General features: G+C 42.2%; 2 protein-coding genes across 2 annotated transcripts in view; one reads left to right on the forward strand and one right to left on the reverse strand.

Moving 5' to 3' along the window:
* Positions 1-746: 746 nt before the first annotated feature.
* On the forward strand, positions 747-1,657 carry PPP1R3G (protein phosphatase 1 regulatory subunit 3G). Its single transcript, XM_050891362.1, is given in 2 exon segments — positions 747-1,545; positions 1,548-1,657. Coding segments are annotated over 2 exon segments (867 nt in total). The 3' UTR covers positions 1,616-1,657.
* An 8,451-nt stretch (positions 1,658-10,108) lies between these two features.
* Positions 10,109-19,241, reverse strand: part of LYRM4 (LYR motif containing 4) — a 96,016-nt gene continuing 86,883 nt past the window's right edge. The window contains exon 3 of the mRNA XM_050892738.1: positions 10,109-10,467. Within this exon, the coding sequence (XP_050748695.1) occupies positions 10,405-10,467 (63 nt within the window). The 3' untranslated portion in view covers positions 10,109-10,404. The remainder of the gene's footprint in view (positions 10,468-19,241) is intronic.

The raw sequence follows: 19,241 nt of genomic DNA on the forward strand, positions 1-19,241 counted from the left end.
CTACTTACGCCCGGGCAGGCGGGGAGGGCGGCGGCTCAGCCCCGGTGCCGCGGCGCCGCTCAGCCCCCCCGCCGCCTCCCCGCCTTTGCCCCCAGAGCACGGCTGTAACTCCTCGGTGATGCCAGCGCGGTGCTGGGCGTCGTCCTGCTTAATCCTGACCCTCTGGGCTTTTTCTTCGGGCTAGCTCCGATGGGTGGTAGCCTAAATAATGATGATGATGAAGACGATGACGATAGTAATTAACGAGAATAATGATGAAGCCTGCTCCAGCAGCCCGTGACCCCGCGTTTCCCCCCGGCCTGACCCTGCGGGGCGGAGCGGGCGCGCAGCGGCGGCGGCAGCGGGGGGGGGGACACGGACACCCGCAGGCACAGGCTGGCTCGGCGGGCGCGCCTGTCGTTTCTCCCCCTCTCTCCTCCCAGGCCCGTAAAACGGCTGACAGCGTTGCTCGCAGCTCCCTCCTCCGCGCCGTGGTAACGGCGGCCCCCGGCGGCGGGCTGCGGGCGGGAGGACGTGCGTGGCCGCCCGTCGCGGCCGCTGCCGTTTCCGTATCGCCCGTCCCGGGAGGTCCCGCCCCCGCCCGCAGCGCCGCGGCCGCCCCAGCCCCGCGGGGAGGCTCCGGGCCTGGCGGGGGGGGGCGCGCCCCCCGCCCGGGGCCTGCGGCGGGGGCGCCGGATAAAGCGGTGCCGGCCCCTCCGCCTGCCGCCACAGGGACGGCCGGGACGGGCCCAGCGGGGCGCCCCGCCATGGCGAGCCCCGCACGCCCGCGGCAGGAGCTGGCGGCGGAGGAGCGGCGGCTCCGCGGCGCGGCCCCGACGGTGCCCCGCGACGCCAAGCGGGTGGCGGCGGGGGAGCGGCTGGTGCTGGTGGAGCTGCGCCGCTGCGGGCGGCCGCCGTCCCCCGGCCCCGGCGAGCGGCGGGAGGAGGGGGCTGAGGAGGAGGAAGAGGAGGAGGAAGAAGCGGCGGCGGGCGAAGACTGTTGCAGCAAGTGCAAGAAGCGGGTGCAGTTCGCCGACTCGCTGGGGCTGAGCCTGGCCAGCGTCAAGCACTTCAGCGACGCCGAGGAGCCGCAAGTGCCGCCCGCCGCGCTGTCCCGCCTGCAGACCCCGCCCGCCGAGGAGCGGGACCCGCCGCCGCCCGGCGAGGACCCCGCGCCGCCCGCCCTGCGCCTGGTGCCCGACTTCCCCGACGGCGGGGAGCCCAGCGCCGAGCGGCTGCGGCGGCAGCGCGTCTGCCTGGAGCGGCTGGGGCGGCCCCCGGCGCCCACCGACGTGCGGGGCACGGTGCGAGTGCTGGGCTGCCCCGGCCCCAAGGAGGTGACGGTGCGCTACACCTTCAACGAGTGGCTCTCCTTCGTGGACGTCCCGGCCGCCCCCCTGCCGCCGGCCGCCGGCGACCCGCCGGCCGAGCGCTACGGCTTCTCCCTGTGCGTCCCGCCGAGCCTGCGGGAGGGCTCGGCCCTCCACTTCGCCATCCGCTACCGCAGCCCGCAGGGCGAGTACTGGGACAACAACGGCGGCCGCAACTACACGCTGCGGTGCTGCGGCTCCCCGGGGGCGGCCCCGCGCCCCCCGCCGCCGGCAGCCCGCCGCCCCCCGCCGCCCCCTGCTACTGATGCCGGCCGGGCGAGGGGAGCTGCGAGGACCCGGCCGGGCAGGGGGAGGCGGCCGCGGCCCCGCACCCTCAGGCCCGTCTCGGGAGGGCGACAGCCAGCGCGCCGAGGCACCCGTCCCGCAGACTACCCGAATCTGGTGGTTTTTTGAGCGGGCGCTTCGGTTTTGCCAGCGAAACGTGGATGTGCGTAGGCTCGCATTGCTGTGGCTTGTGGAATCGTTTTCCTTTTTTTGGGGGGGAGAGAACAAGGAGACTGAGTAGCGTGGGCTTTGCTTTTCCCCTCTTGAAGTGAATTTTTGAGGTCTTGATTTGGGCTTGACTTCACTTACCCGATTAGGCAGAGGTGCACGGAGAACTTGTGTGAAAACTTAGTGGCGTGTTCGCTACAGGTTTAACTTGCCATCCCATCCCTGTTTTCCCGTTCTCGCATCCATTTCAAAGACATAGTACTGCAACAGCAGTGGTGTGCTTTGTCTTTTATTATTTTTTTAGTTCAATGGACTCTGTAACAATACGATTCACTGTTGTGAGCACCTGTCAAACTCATGACAGGCTTGCGTGCCCGTCCCACCTTTGCCGTCCCTGTGGCGGCTCTGAACAACAGCCAGTCTGTTTTGGGGCTGGATCCAGGGCTGGACTGGGCTGCTCTGGTTTTTGTCATTCAGCACACGTTGATACCACTCCCCGCCTTCCCCAGGCTTGTGTGTAGATCCCGTCTGGCTAATAGCAGCCAACAGGGACTTCTGCAAAAATGTTTTTGCTTAAAATAGACTGGTGACTTCTTTTCACACGATTGACAAGTCTAAAACTGGGACAAAGGAGGAGTTAAAATATTTGCTGATGCTGGGTTTATCAGGAGAACTTTGGTAACACCTTTGAGTAATGCACTGTGAAATAAAATATGGTGCCTGTCTCACACCCAGTTCTGTATTTTCAGATTTGGGGAGCAGTGACTGATTTGGATGACCTTCTCGCTGAGGAGTGACGATGCGATACAGAGAGGGTGTCCTCAGCAATGAATGAAAACAAGTGCCTTAGTTCAGCTCTCCTTATGTTACATTTTGCACCACATTTCTCAAGTATTTATAATTTATTCGGTTTATTTTGCTACATATTTTTCAGTATTTGTATGTTGCTGGGAAAGGGGTTTGTTGTGCACACAGTTGGACTTTATAGCACTGGACACTTGAAATGATTTCTGTCGTCTTCACTCTTGCATTGCAAGCCTAGAGGTTGACTGCTACTGGTGTCCCAAGTCCTGAAATTAAGCAAAAAGTGCCAATGAAAATGGGTTTGTAAGAATAAAAAAAGCTTTAAAAAAGTTAAAAAGCTCACCATTCCAAATCTTTTTTCTGTATAGCAAAACGTAACGGGATACTTCTTGGTTTTGCAACCTGGTTGTGCCCCTGCCCTAACGTGTGCGGTGCAGAGGGGATCAGTCAAGCTGCTGGTGTGCCTCACTGTAACCAGGCGCGTTGCCCGTCCGTAAGCAGCATTTAGGGCTATAGCTGAAAACGGCTGTCGTCCTGCCAGAGCCACGAAGCAGATCGCCCTGTAAGTCCGTGACGGCCCCGTATGCTCTTGTGACGGGCATCTTGTGCAGAGCTGTGATGTGAGGAAGCTTGACTAGCATGGGTGGAAAACCCATGGCAGGTTTCGGTCGAGTTTTGTTCTGGCTCTTCTGCAGCTTTGACTCGACTTGTTTTCTTCTGATACAGGATCTCAAAATTTGGGTTAATTTTTTGGATGAAAAAATAAGTAGATAAGACATTGTCAGAATGCAGAAAATGTTCTTACATGGATGTATGTTCTTCAGCAAGACCTTGGAAGATTATTTTCCTTTTTAAAACAGAGCATACTGTGAGTTTTCTCACGTCTTCATTTCCTCTGAAGATGTAAAACATCTTAAAGCCCATTATGAGCACCTGAGAAAAATTTGCTTCTTTATAAAATTCCCCATACTTGAAAATAAGTCTTCAGATAAGCTGCCTCTTGAGAGAGCTGGTACAGAATCGGAGCTAGAAGGAGGGGGTTTATTGGGGAAAAGACGTGAAGCAGAGGGAGCTTCAGACTGAAGTTCCTGCAGTTTTGCTAACACGCGCACTGCTTCTGAAACACAGCCTGCCCTCCCTGCCCCCTAAAAAACCCCATGCATAAACCATAGTGTGAGAATACGGCCAAATATAAAGAGGTGTTTCATTCCTTCAGAAACCACCTTGCTGTTAGACTAGTACCGATTGCTTTGAAAATGCACAGAGTAAAAGCTCTATGCACGCGAACAGAAAAAGTTCTCTTGTTTTCCAAGTTACATGTAAACTCTCGCCAAAAGCATGAAAGGCTTTAAGGGAGAATAGTGAACTCTACTACTTCCCTACACAGCTTTGTTTTAAAACTATCATGCATTACAGGATTAAAGGATATTACATGGAATAATCTGGTATGAATTAGCCTTTCTTCAGATAGTTGTGTCAATGAGATAGCGTGCTCTTAAGCTGGTATGTGATGCTAACAGCATTAAGATTGATTCTTCATTTAAGTACAGTGTAATATTTAGGGCTTCTGGAGCGCATTCCTTATTCTGTGTTTTGTTTATTAATTGCTTCAGAGAAGAAGGGAACTTCACCAGAAAAAGGGAGGGGAGGGATCTCTCCTTAAACAGAATTTAAAGGAATAGCCATTTTCTGATGGCTGTGTCCAGGCAGAGGTGTGGAGCTGGTACCTTGAAGAATCCCAGCTAGCTCTGCTTGCTGATAGAGGGCTGGAAACATTCTCGGGTATGCTGTAAACTATGGGCAATGGGTGTAAAACATCGACATCCAGAAAGTGTAACATTTACGTGTTCTCTTCAGACATGTGATCTGAAATTCAAAACGCAAGAAAGCATTTGCTGAGACTAAGCAGTAAAATGCTTTTGAGTGCTTCAGAAAATCGGTGCCAATCTAAAATCCTGCAAATTGTGTTAAATAAAGCACAACATTTTTGTGCTTTGATAACAGGTAAAGTGCTTTTATTTACTATTAAGAATTACTTTTTGTGAAAGAAAAGGAGGAACCTGTCTCAGACAAGAATCAAACATACTCACTTTTTAATAGGCAATACATTTTTGTACTTCTAAGATTTTATAGAAGCATAGATTTCCAAAGCAGGTTTCAAAGCCTGCCTACAGGCTGTAGGCTGTTCTCTGTATTTTCATAGATGAGGTTACTGGGGGCTATAGAAATGCGAGGCCTTACCAAAGATTACAGCGAGCAGCAGTGTAAAAATCAGAACTGGACCATGTGTGTACAGAATGCTAGCAAGCCTGCATCAGCAAAGCAGAGGGCTGCTGCTTGTGGTCGTGGGTTGAGATACATGGCATAATTGCAGCTTTATTCTCAAATATATTCAAAATGAAGTAGCTCTAATTCTATAAAATCAAAAGGCCCGATAGAGTAAAACGTTAAGTGAAGCACTCTTCTTGTTTGGTTGCATTACTGTTAATGTAGTATTTTATAAAGATTCAGAGCACAACTTTTGGAGGATGTGCTCAGAAACACCCTCCCTCCCCTAACTTAAACAAGAAACGATAAAGATTTGTTAGCACTCTTGGAAAAACTCCAGCTCCAAAGATTTTCGTTTTATGCAGATTTCTGTTTTTTTTCCCCCATGGATTAAGGACTTAGGGGAGAAATAGCTGCCAAATGGTTTTATCGGTGTATATAAACCCAAACGGTTTAATATAGTTGAAACTCTATAGCGGGTAACTGGAAGGACATGAAAGTTAAATCTTCCTTAAGCAATTTTTTGCCGCTTACGCTTACATTTAAATTCAGATTTAAATGATTCAGAAAAGGACTGAAATTTACTTTGGTGTCATGAAGAACTGCAAACTTGCATGCAAACTACTTCTATTTTATTTAAAGCTAGGGCTTTCAGTCAGTACTTGAAAAGCCTGGCTTCTGCTCCCATTGGCTTCCCTGGGATTTGGATCCAGCCCAAAGTACTGCAGGAAGGTAGGTGAAATGATCTAGGTTTCATTGTCTATTCTGTTCAGAGTCTTGTGTTATGGGGATAGGGTAACGTGGCACTGTGATGAATGTTCATCTGTCAAGAGTTCAAAATCTGCTATCTATGCGTGGCAGTAATTAAATCACCTTAATTGTTTTTCATTATTCTTTTTAAGAGAGGGAAAATTACTTGCCTTGGATTAGTGTATTGCCAAAGACTGGTATAAATATTTATGGGGTGCACTCTTTCAATAGAAAGCCTGTACATTCTTCACAGGTCTCCATAGTTCTCTTACTCTGAACACAGAAGAGTAGTCATTTGAATGCACTACTTACCATTACTTCCCCCTCTTCTAAAGCTTCAGTAGATATTGGGCTTAACAGTAAAAAGGTAAGTAGTTTAGAAAGAAGCATCTCTTGCAACACATTGATGATATTTAATTTCCTGTGTAAGCTGCAGAATCCTTTGAAGGTGCATATGTTTGTGAAACAGGTTTGAGAGTTCTGCATTTTTTCCTCTTACAGTTGTAGAAAATACACAGTGTTGGAAGAATTACTGGCTTCTCTCTCTTTTTTCCTGCTTCGACATTAGGGGCTCATGCACTATTCTTATATTCTAAAATACTGAAAAAAGAAAAAGTAAGAATGTAAACTCTCAGTAAAAGAGCTACACACCTTCCTTCTTTTTTTATAAAGGGCATCAAGCAAAACATTCCTAAGAGCATGAAATAATTATGCTTGCGTTAAGAACCGTGGAACAAAGCGATCAGTATACTCCTGACTTGAATAATGCCAGGATTTCACTGTAGATCATTATGGAAAACTCAGGAAAACAGACAGTGCACAGCTCTTTCATGGCTCTGTGTACGTGTACATATGGTCCATGCTGGGTATCCGGAGAGATGCATTTATGTTGCATTACAGGAAGTAAGTTGAGGGGCTGGTGCTTCTCCGTAAAATTATTCTTCTACCTGCTGACGTTAGAGGGTGGAAGTAATGCTTTTAATGCTTGGAAACTTGGTGAAGTTTTATATAGAAATACCTTTCTAGAAATGTGAGTAGTAATTTAAAATCCTCTTGGCTTATTTCAACATTGTATGTAAAGTGTTCACATGCTACTCTCTTGGGTTGCTTTCCTCCAGGACAGCTGTACCTCTGATACATCTGGGCATTTTGAAACTGAGCTTGCAATTGCAGTAAAATCTCCTGAGAAGTTGTAACACACAACAGAAACGCCTGTCCTTTAAACAGTTACTAATATTAAACAAATTGTTCTTTTTTTCCTTTCAGAGCTCTGTTCCCAAGTTTATACTGTAAAAGTCATGACAAACTTCAGTATATGTAAACATTCAAATTTTGGTGCATACGCTGAGGTTAATAGTTTGCTAAAATGTTGAGATCAGGAACAGACAAACATTTTTAATATAATACAAAAGCAAGCTTTTTTTGCTAAGACATTGCAGCTTTAGTAAAGATATTTATTGAGCTCCCTTCTATTCTAAGGAAAAAGGATATACTTTTCATAATAGTGGACATCGTACATAAGTCATGGGATCATTCCTTTGTGTTTTAACTATTCCCGTTGTTTACACTGCTTTGACAAAATCCAACAAAGCTTCTGACAGCGTGCCAAGAGAGAGATTTAATGAGTATTGCAACGTAAACGGAACTGGTGAAGCACAGAAGGTGCAGCTGTAAGAGCACAGCAACTCCGAGGCTGGACCACAGTGCCAGCTCTCCGGTGCGCTGTCTCCACCAGTGACGACGAGCGTACGCCTAGCCGAGAGCTAAGAACAGGGCAGGTGGATACGAACATAATGCTAAAGTCATCCCAGCCTACAACTATTATTTCTGCGCTGGGCTTCCTAAGCCAGATGTGGTTTCTAAGTATTTTCCTTCCGTAGTTCGTAGGATTTCAGTGATAAAGCATTTGGTAAGCTATGTTTTTATACAGAACTGGGTATGTTATGACAAAATTACTTAACATGGACACTAGGCAAGGAAAAAATAATATTTCTAGGTATCTTCCGATCACGTACAACTGATACGCACATAACTAACACTAGTGGAGGGTGCACTTACATGTGTGTCGGTAAGGAAAGGAAACATACAGATCTGTCCGAAACAGAGGGAACAGACATCTAAAATGCAGTGATTGTGTTGGGTTTGAGTAGTAAATGCTAATATTTTTGCTAGCTTTGCACTTTTGTTAACAAGTTAGATAGTATTACACAGGCTTTTTGTCCTTAGCAGCACTGCTAATAAGTAATATATAAATACTGTATGATAAGCTGATGGTTAATTTGGAATAAGAACTAATTTTTCCTTGACTGAGAAAATGAGCTGTCTTAACCTCTGCACTATGGATTGGGGAGAGAGGGAAAATTACAGAGCCTGAATTTTTTTTTTTTATTATTTTTCTTGATGGGTCCTCTCTGTAGAATGTATCCTGAAGGTTACTACTGCTCCTTTGCAGGTACAAACAGCTAAGGGAGAGAGAATCTGAGTGGTAACCTTGAGACAGAAAGTAGGAGCAGATGGCATCAATTAGGAGTGCAGTAGTGTTGTAGCTACCACCAAAACTTAACAACAGAATTTTCAGGCATTAATGAAGAAGTAATCTCCTTCATACGTTTGAGGGAATTACAAGAATTTCACATTCCTGTGACTGCACGCCTATATGACAGCATGTACCATCTACAGCTGTATTCTTGTTGGAAAAAACGATAAAGAACTTCACTGGAAAGGTACTGGTATTTTGGAAGAAATTATTATGTATTGAAAGGGCCTCTACTTGAAAACAAGCTCTTATTTTTTTTGTAAACATGGTGAAAACTTAGATTTAAATAGTAAAAATGTTACTGATGGAGTTGTCCCTCTTTATAAATTAGGGCTACACTATTTATAAGGGTGTTTATTTTGTTTCCTAGCATACATTCTCAGATCTTGAAATGGTATGCAGTGCTTGTTCCAGTAATTAAGCTGCTTTAAACAAGGATTTTGCATGTACTGTTTTAGGGACCAAGTTCCTTAGAGTATAAAACTGGCGGCCCTTCCAAGCCTGTCCCCTCTAAAAGTGTAAGATGTTATTACATTTCTTTGAGTTCACTGGAAGCTTAAATAGTAATCAAACCTTTCTTCCCCTACACTTTCACCATTAACTTAAGTGCACTTAATCATCCAGTTGTGAATGTGGAAATTTAAAATACAGAATCTAATGTATTTTACCTATTAGAATAATTAAATTCCATTTTAATAAAATGTTCACTAAAAGCAATTTACATTGCAATACTTACACACCTAACAAGGAGAATTATTACTGTATTTGCCTTTTATTTGAAAGTGAGAATGGAGGCTACATTTGTAGTCTCAAGTAGTCACAGTATCTTATTCTGTATGCTATCTTAATGGAATGTCTTACTATACATTTCAATCTAACTGTACAAAATTATAAAATACACTTTAAATGGTGGTGAGGAATGGCAGTTTGTTCTAAATTAGACACTTTGTCTATCCTCTGCTTTAATAATGTTATCACACAGCACGAACAATGCAAAACAATTGAAGTTCTAAACAAAGATGAATTTTGGGAAGCAAGAAAAATAAGGGGAGGTTTTCAAAGGCCACAGTGTCATGAAACTAGTTTTAAGTTTGTTTCTCTTAAAAAATCCCACAACAATCCCCTGGAAAAAAAAAGGAAGCTTTTTTCTGTATGCCATTAAAAAAAGCTTTGCACTGCTTCATTTTTCTGCAAATTTCTAATAGAAAACAAATTCAAGTACAGCAATGACTTGAACAGAACCTGATCAAAATTTTTGCTTGCCTTTTTTTAATATATTGTCTTAAAAGCATTGATTATTCTACAGATTTAATAGTAACCAATAAAACGCTGTACTGAGTGTTCCACTTTTGCCAGGCAAAGCTTGCTGCCAATTCATGACTTGAAGCACTTGAATTATTGTCATAGTTAGGTTCTTTTTCTCCTGCAAAATTCAGGAGCTTTGTGAAAAAGGGAAGCCTTGCATGAAGTGATGGGGTGCTTTCTGCTAATAGCTGCACCTCAACAAATTTAGAAAAGGACTCGGTGGTGAAAATATATTTTAAAGCTCCCAAGCCTCAGTGATACAAGTCTTATATTCTGCTATTCTGATCTGTTAATTGTTAAAAGTAGGATAAGACTGGTTATTAACTCTTGGAAACTAAAGAAAGAACTAGTGAAATTTTTATGTCACCTCCTGAAATGTCAAGGGGTGCTCTTTAAAGAAACCACACAATGCAACTTGAGATATTTGTAAGTATCAAGGTCCAGGAGACGAAAACTCTGTTCGTCTCTGGTTTTAATATTTAAAATGAACTATGTATTTAGTCATTTAATTCAGATGCTGTATATTTTAAAATGAAACAGGATCAATAAGAACTTAGTAACTGGGTGAAGAGTTTTAAATCTAACATCTTTCGTGCTCAGTGGGAGACAAGGTCAGCAGCAGAATAACGTAGCTGGTTACAGGTAGTTTAATGAAGTTTTATTGTCAAAGTAGCGCAGGAACTATTCCATCACATGGGACATACAAGCAAACAGATTTCAAGACTACCTTACACATGCTATTATAAATCACAGCAATATATTTTAGAACATGTGAACCATTAGAAAAGAGTACTTTGGTTGCCAAAAACTGAGTCTCTCGGGCATTTCTTCTCTTAAACAGAAAAGCTCAGACATGCGCAGTGAGTTTACGCATCTGTATGTGGCACTGTAGGATGCTGAGGATGGTCCAGTGTTGCTTCAGGATCAGTCTTCTCACAGCTATGTGTTTCCTGGACTCTCAATAACCAATTTCTGCGAGGAATACAGTTGGCCAATAGTAACCTGAAATCAAACCAAAATATCAGAAAGCCAAAACCAGAAAGTAAACAGGTTATAATTTCAGCTTCACAAGAGAGATTAAAAAACCCCAAGAACTGAGTAGCCCATATATTAAGCTTTTTTATAACGACATTTTTCTTCCTATAAGCATGTTTTTCTAAATAATCTTGTTATCAGCCTAGACCTTAAGAAAAATAACCGATACATAAAATATGTGCATATATAAAATCTTGAAATAATGACACTGAGGAATACTGTTCAAAGGCTCATATTAGAAGTTAACATTAGAAGTAACTACAGAGGAAAAGCAAACAAGCTGTACGTTTAGAAAAATGAAAAGATGAATATAATGAAAAATAAAAAGATTGATATCGTCAGCAGATATTTCTTATTATGCTTTTCACATGGAGAGCCTAGATATAAATTGCATGGTATGGTATTGTTTTCCAGTTCCTTTGGAACCCTAATTTAATTTGCCTTACAAATGGTGAAAAGAGTTATACAGTTAGTTCAGCAGTAACATTTTACACACACTGGAACTGACCTCTTGTTCATGAGATAGTATTCACACCTCATATATTTGTGCTTTCTAGTGCAATGAGGAAATGAAAAATGACAAAAATGCAACATTGATGCTTTGATTCCTCTTGTTCTTTAGTACTTTCTAGTCTGCATCGTTAAGATTGGTAAATTGTAGTCAGGTACGCAGTTGGCGGTAGTCACACACAGCTCTTCGCTTAACAGTTGAGATGTGGAAGGAAGAAGTTTCATACAAGTCGGGTAATGTAAGCAGGAGAAGACAACATTTATTTTAAAAGTATGAATTTTGGAGTCTGATTTTTAATATCTGTTATGCCCTTTCTCGCCCCTACTTTCTCCCCAAGGCCTGGGTACACAGTAGCTCTGTGTCCTTTTCACAAAAAAAAAAAAAGAGTTCATATATTTAACTATCCAATTAGGACAAAAAAGGCTAGATACTTAATTACACTAAGCGCAATATATTTAGTAGAATTTAATACTGCACAAACAAAGCCTGACAGCAAGTCAGGCTCTCAAAGTAGTAAAAAATTAGGGAAAGAAAATTTTCAGCATTTTTCATTTACCATTTTTGAGGGGAAAAAAACCTGGCAGCTCTTAAACAAAAATTTCTCATCTGTGCCCACGCTCACATAAAATGTAAATAATATTGCCTTTTAGGAAATGAATTATTTCATCTTGATAAACAGCCTTGTCTGAAACTTGTAACGCATTGATTTTAATCTTGAAGTATTTATTACAGGGGAACATTTCTGAGCCATTCTTAAAGGAACAGAAGTCCTCCTTGCCAGCAAATATTCCCCTCTTTTGGCACTCTGAACTAAGTTAGTAACAGCATATGAACAACTCTGATTATTTTGGAATTATTTATGAAGTATGTTACATACAGAATATTTAAAACCAAGGCCATACACAACTGTGGCATGTGTTACCAACAGAAATTTTAAGCTGTCAACAAGTGTTACTTATCAAAGAGAACTCGCTGCTCTGGGTTATGTGGCAGGCTATACCCTTTAGTTGCTGCCTTACCACAAACCATGCTGTAGTACTTAATTTTTGTATACTGTGTTTTGGAGCCCAAAGAATCTTTAATCCTTTCCCACACAGTAGAGCAAATTTAATGGGAGGCTCAGAGGGATTACAAAAATGCTGAAACCTGAATTGCATTTTTTTTTCTCCACCAACTGGGGAGATAGATGAGGCTGAGTACGTGACTTCTCAGTCAGTCATATTCAGCCGGGGCTGATGGCTTTAGGAGAAAGGTACGAGCTGTTGTTTGCTGTCCCTGTGCCAACAGGCGATATTATCTACTGCTGTACCTCTTGACTCAAACGCAATAAAATCATAGATGTGTGTGTTGAGCTGCTTCCTTAGTAAACCACGGGCGTGCACGTGCTTCAGCGAGCGCACAGCCACCAGTGCTGTGCAGTCTGCCTTTGCAGGGCTGCTGCAGCTTGCCTGCTCTGGTGCCTCCCTTCCAGAAGCTATGCCATGACATTTTAAGCTGAACTTTGAAACGTAAGGATTTTTTTAAACCATTAGCCTTGAATTTCTAACATTATGATCAAGCCTTTCCCATGCACTTTAGACAAAACAAATAGACCTTCCATTTATAGCTGCTGAAAAATTCACATCTATAAACATTCACTGCCTCAGCAGAAGGACTGCACCGGTATTTACCCACTGACACTCATTAACCCTCTGAATCAAAACAGTGTTCTTACAGTGTCCTCACCGATGCTCAGTCTAAAGAAAGCACTTAAGCAGGAAGCATCGCTGTGGATCATTCTCCCAGATTAAAGACCTAAGTGGCTATCTATTGTGTTCTTTTTTCATCATGTGTGTTTGTAGCTTGTACACCGCATGCTGTTTACTCTTCTGGTAGGTGGCTGGAAGCCAGTGCATAGGTCAGTGTCAGGTTATTTTCATTAATCACAGGAAGCTTTGTGGAAAAAGGCTCTACCATTTGATCAGCAACTTTGTTACCCAGAATTTTATTTACCTCTGTAAGGTAACGCATTGCAATTAAATTCTGCAGGAAAGAATGTGCAATAAAGAACCACTTTGTCATCAGGAGAAGACAACAAATAGAAATATAAAGGCTGCTTTTCAGATCTCACTGAATTATTTGATGTTTAAATTCTGTCTGCAAAATTATGTACTTTAAGTCTGACAAGTCCAACCCTCAAAACCTGACAATTTGTTCTTGTTCAAAGATTTAGGACAAGTCTATACGGTCAGCTTTTTCTTGTGAACTTGAAAAACTTAATCTTGCCTTCCATCTGAATCCAGGAGAAGACTTACGGTTTCAGAATGGGATTTATCAGCAGATGTGAGACAACAAATGGGGAAAAAGAAATTACTGAACAGTAAGCACTGCTCCATCCTGTAACTCAACCATTCTCTGGTTATTAGGTGTTTGTGTGTTCATATGGGAACAGTACTACTCCTTGCTCGTGGCTGGCAGCAGCAGTCACGGGGAGAAGCCACTTCATGGAATCTTTCACCATTATTGGGAAAAAAGCAAGTAGGAGAGATTTTCCCCAGATAACAGAATATCAGAGATGTGTATGGGGAGGTGCAGTAAGAATTAAATAGTAGAATTAAGTAAGAAGAATTAAAGAAGTAGAATTAAATATTGAAAAAAAATCCCCATGTCCTGAAGACATTAGAAGAACATGCTATCACCCTAAAAATTCAACAAATCCAGTCCAATTGCCAGCTCTGAACTCTGTCCTCTCAAATGGTCTATGGCTGGCCAGTGCCTGACTCTCAGGGACACCTATGGCTGGTGAGCAGGTTATGTGTAGCTTCCATGCCAAGCCACGCCATAGATAAAACTGCAGTGGGACAGTGGTGACCTGGGAGGTAGCCTGAATCCTAGGGGCTGCCTTCCTATCTCACACAGCCAGTGGAGTAGATCCTGCAGACCCCTTGCCACTGCTTGCAAAATACTACTAGAAGATCTTCTTCAGCTTTTGAAGGTATGTGGCATGTCTTGTGGTTTTTATCCATATGAAGATTTTACTTTGAAGCTTGGAGTTGAGGTAGAAGTGACTGCTCCTATTTCTGCAGGGCTGAAAATAAGGTGATGGAGTTCTAAAAATTTTTCTAATTTGCCTCAGTCCTTTTAGAGTGCATGGTTCCGCTCTGAAAAATATGATGGCACCTTTCCTTGACAGCTCTGTATATATTCAAAATGTCTGTCCACTTTAATAACCACCACATTTGTCCTTCCTTAGTTGCGTTGGCTCTGCAGTACAAAGGTGGCCAGGCATCTCTTTTTCCCCTGTACTTTACAGAATTGTAATCGCGCGGTGAATAACCCGTGAGCTCTAACAAATCCTGCTGAGCCCTGACAAAGATACTTTTTCTCACTGTCACCGAACTACTCATCATTATCTTCCTGCCAAACCTGCCAATCTCCGAACTAATAGCTACCTGCTCCAGTGAGGTCTCACTGACAAATTTCAATGTGAATGACCTAAAATTACTCAGGTAAGTAGCTAGGTGGCAGACCTGAGGAAAGGTGATGTCCAAAAGGAAATGGCAATGTACAGCCAAAGTGTACACCCACATGGGTGGATCTGAAGAAGGATGTCCACAGCTTCAGTAAACAAATGCAAAGTCAAAATGACAAGAAATCTGGCTTGTAGTATCTCTTAGCGGGACGGACACACGAGAAGGAAAGACAATTTAGGTCTCAGCCCTTGAAGGAATCTTAGCACCTTGCACAGCTGGTGACATATCTTGATTGAGTTCCCCAGCTCATAAACACATCATCTTCCTAATTGCAATCAGGGCATGTTCTTATGTAAATCAATGCAGTATGATTACAGACCCTCATAACGGTACTTTTACCATCGCTTTCTAAGCTAAGTCAATATAAGAGTCATACAGAGGAGTTTCCCTTCTTTGTCCCTTCTATGTCTCACCCCATTTGTAACACAAATAACAAAATTAACAAGCAGTGTTTGTTTATTTAATAACTCTCCCCTCATTTAAATATAGTTTCTGAAGTAATCTCTAGGGAACAATTTTCTGCCCTCAAAGGCAAACCAGCCCCCGGGGGTTTTTCATGCCACTGTTTATTTTTCGATGGCAGACAAAAGCAGGAGCAGCCTAACAGGAGATGGTGCAACCACTCTTACTCTACATAGAATCACCTTATTGGTAAAGACAAGGTCTAAACACGTAAAAGTGCCATCACAGCATAGGAATATGAAAACATCGTAAGACAGCAATTCCTTTAGCTCTCAATTATTTAAAAATTGATTTGCCGAGAGGGTCATCACAGGAAAAGTAGAAAATGTTTCTTGTTTTTCTTAAAGAAATGCAGATGATCACTACAGTTGATGCACTACAGATGGTTTTACATATTAAACACATTGACATATATAAAAAACTATATATAGGTTGTTATATATATACACAAAAATATATATAAAAAGATATTAAAACCCCAATCTCTATATAAACATAGCCATCTTCTCTCTTTTGTTGCAAATTTGCTTGCAGGGAGGAAATGGTTACCTTATTACAGTCAGGGATCACATATAAATATATGCATTTTCATGGTTCTTTATTATGGAGAAAAAGGAAAAAGTCATGTTTATTAATATATCTATACCATACACACACACACATACATATATTTTTTAAATCAGATTGGTTTGTCCTGTTGCACCTGAAAAGTTGACAGGTGTATCTCACAGGCACACTGCTGAATCTTAACTAGGAAGAAAAATCCCCGATGACACCGCAGTCATATCGCATATACTGCTGCTAATCTTGGCCTCTAACACCATATGAAGACGTTGCCCATTCCTATTTTCTTCCACTATGATTATAAAATGCATATTAAGTGAATGCTGACAAGAACAGAAATGTACAAGAATAATGATTAATTTTAAAAGCTGGCAACAGTGTTGTAAGTTGTTTACTTACTATCTTTCCTGTTGGATGATGCCAACCAATTTGCAATCCTATTGCAAATGTAAGTGAAGTGGTTATTGTTTTTAAGAAGCATTATCTTTTTTCCCCACGTCCAAAGTCAGATATATGCTATACACAGCCCATTTTATCATAAATATTTTTCATATTAACTAAAGCCAGTTTAATGTTTTTTAAATGAATATGGGCAGCAATTTTTGAAATGATCTTGTATTGCAATAATAAACACACCAATGAGGTACACAGCAATTTAAAAAACTCAAACGGAACCAAAAACTCATCAATAACTTCAGTGCTTTGCCAAATCTTTGTGTTGGTATTAAACGCTGTAGCAGCAGCCTTATTTATTTTTGCTTAGGAAAGAATGTTGAAAAACTGCATTTGGCTCCTTAAATACATAGGTTATTCCAGTTCTCCAGAGCTGGAATCAATATGGAAAAAACTGTATGATTTTGGAGACATTTCTCTTATTTTCAGTGATTTCATTTTTCTACACAGGAATGGGAAAGGAAGTGAAGGAAAGCACGGAGCTGAGAACTTAGAACTACTGTATATTTTACTTCTGCCTGTGTTTTGCAAATGCTGTTTTCTTTGTTCCTTTGTGCCAAAACATCTTCTACATGAGGCTTTTGAAAAGGCAGGAAAAATTAATTTATAGCTACCATTTGTCTGGTTTTCACTAAGTAGGAAGGTGTGAAGTAAAGTAAACCAGCTAATAGGTGAGAATTTATGTGAAAGTTATTTCTCTTAATAATGATAAATTATATAATTTTGTTAGAACCATATGCACTGTGTCTTGGTACACCTTTATTCAGCCTATCAGAAGCAGGATGACATACTTATTTAACGCTCTTCTTAATTTATTCTGTGGGTCTCCCTGAAGAGATACTCTTCAGTGAAAAGAGCAGAGAATCATATCTAATCCAGCAATGATTAACACATAAAATACTGTAAGCATATACACTCATGTGTATTTGTATATGATAATCTACAATAGCAAGGGATTCTTCTTTTTAAATGCTGATTATTTCTCAGTTAAGAGAGCCTCTTTTTTTTTTTTTAAATTACACAAATATGCTACTATCTGTACAGACAACATGGGCATGACAGACATGGCCTTTGCTCCAAATAGCTACACACTTGATATAGCTTGAAATAACAAGTAAGGCTCCTCGACAGAGAAAGAAAAACATTGGAAAGCCAAGTGGACAAGATCATGTGGTCCTTCAGTGAAGTCACACTGTTTCACTTCTCTCATTTCCTGCAAGCCTCTCGGCCTACAGAAAAAAGCAGCGTGACAAGGAAAATGCCATCTTAAAAGTACGGAGGGCCCAACAGCAGATGGCATGGGCAGCAGCCTGCTGCAAAGGGGAAGAAGCATCCCTCTGCTGCTGCAAAGGCAACCTTACAAAGATGTCAGACAGTGGGTCACAGGAAAGCAAGCAGTGACTGATTTTGGGCTTAAACAGCCAGGTGAAGGTTTGATACAACACACATCCAAGGAAGAAGCAGATCTGCAGAGGTAACACTCTGACCCGGTGTGATCTTTGCATGCTTTCAGCATCCTGGCAATCTCCAGGCTCCCGCCTCTCCTCTCTTCCTACTTGTTAGCTGCTAACGTATTTCAGCATCTTGCCTTTTCTCCCTCCTTTACATATAAAACCTCTACCTCCACAGAGCAGCTCAAACTCTTTGGAAAGCCAAACACAGAAGCAGCAGGTCTTCTAAAGATTCAGTCCCATGTGGGTAGAGGGGAGAAACTTAATATAGGCTGCTCTCTTCTCAACATAGCATGCAGAAGAGAAAAATCACTCAGTTAAGATGCTGACTGTGGCAAGGAAAGGAATACAAAACATTAGTACTTGAAAATACAGAGACAAAAGACCTGGATAACATTGTGCTGAGTGTGGTATAACAGGTACTCTAGTAATGCTGAGACATTTGGTATGTAAATGCCCAAACCATTCACAGAGGACCCTATGTTTTGTAGCAACTACATAAGCAGAATTCATCAAAGCCAGTGGGAGTGCCTGCCTTACTTTTGTCAGTAGTATAATACAACAGCCACTGTCACAAAACACACATTCTGCACTATGTCCAGGAAAATACTGTAATGTTTGTGTATCACGGATAAACTAACTCCACAATACATACAAAGACCAAATTGTCATTATAAAAGGAAAATATTTCACTCTTCAGTGTCCTCTTGGATCGCTAATTGTAAGAGACTTTTGAAATGAAACACTGAAGAAAATTTAGTCTTATAGACAGGTATAAACAAATAATAAATATGCTTACTGAGAAGTGTGATAAAGTAATTTCATAGCACTAATAGGCTTTCATACTGTGAACTACTGCAGAACTAAAATGAGCTGCCACTTTATGCTCGACAACAGTCATAATTTAAAGACCACCTTTTACAACATTTGTCTTTGAAGTCAGATGCTAGAAATGCAATGTACTGAAAGAATCAACTTTAGCCTTACTTCTCATGTAAACTGGGGAATGTGGCTGCTGGGAGGAGCTGCAAAACAGTTACACAAGGATGTATATGGCATGTTTGTAGGTTAATGTCTTTCAGGAAATTACTTATCCACTCCCCTTTTTTAATACAGCACATCACCTTCTCCATTCATCCTCCCTCCTAGTTCCAGAAAATTTCTGCAAAATTTCTGATTTTGTCCCAAACCACTGGAACTTAGAGAAAGTTCCAGGGATAGCGAATGGCACATGGACTTTCTGTGTTTTTAACTAAGAATTGCCTGTCTAAATGATGATTGTCTAAAGCCTTGAAAAGCTTGCAAGCTTTATCTTCACCATATTTTTAAGTGAACGATACATAAACTGTGTGCAAGGCATCAAAGTACATGCATTGGGAAAGGCTGAACTTCAGGAGCTAAGACATCTTGAGACAGCAGGTACCAATGTACTAAGGACTGAAAAGCAAGACTGGCTGGCTGTACTTCTGGGAAATGCATCTGAGGGTCTATGTACAAGAAACATGCCAGAGAAGATGTCGGAGCTCACCCAAATCAAAAGTAGTTCAGGAGTGTGCAAGCCCAGCATGGTGAGAACAGCCAAAGTCGATGATTCTTCAATGAAGAAAATGCTGTCAGTGCAGTGGCACAAGGCAATGCAGATGGCTCTAGAAAATGTGTTTGGCTTGGCAGCATGGAAAACCTTGGTCACCTGCTGCCTTTTAAGCCAGTAGCTATTCTGATCCCAGTGGGGCCTGCGCTTGCTTCCACTCAAAGTGCATACCTGTAGTATGTTACATGGCACAATAG

This window comes from Gymnogyps californianus, chromosome 2, assembly GCF_018139145.2.
Source record: "Gymnogyps californianus isolate 813 chromosome 2, ASM1813914v2, whole genome shotgun sequence".
Lineage (NCBI taxonomy): Eukaryota > Metazoa > Chordata > Aves > Accipitriformes > Cathartidae > Gymnogyps > Gymnogyps californianus.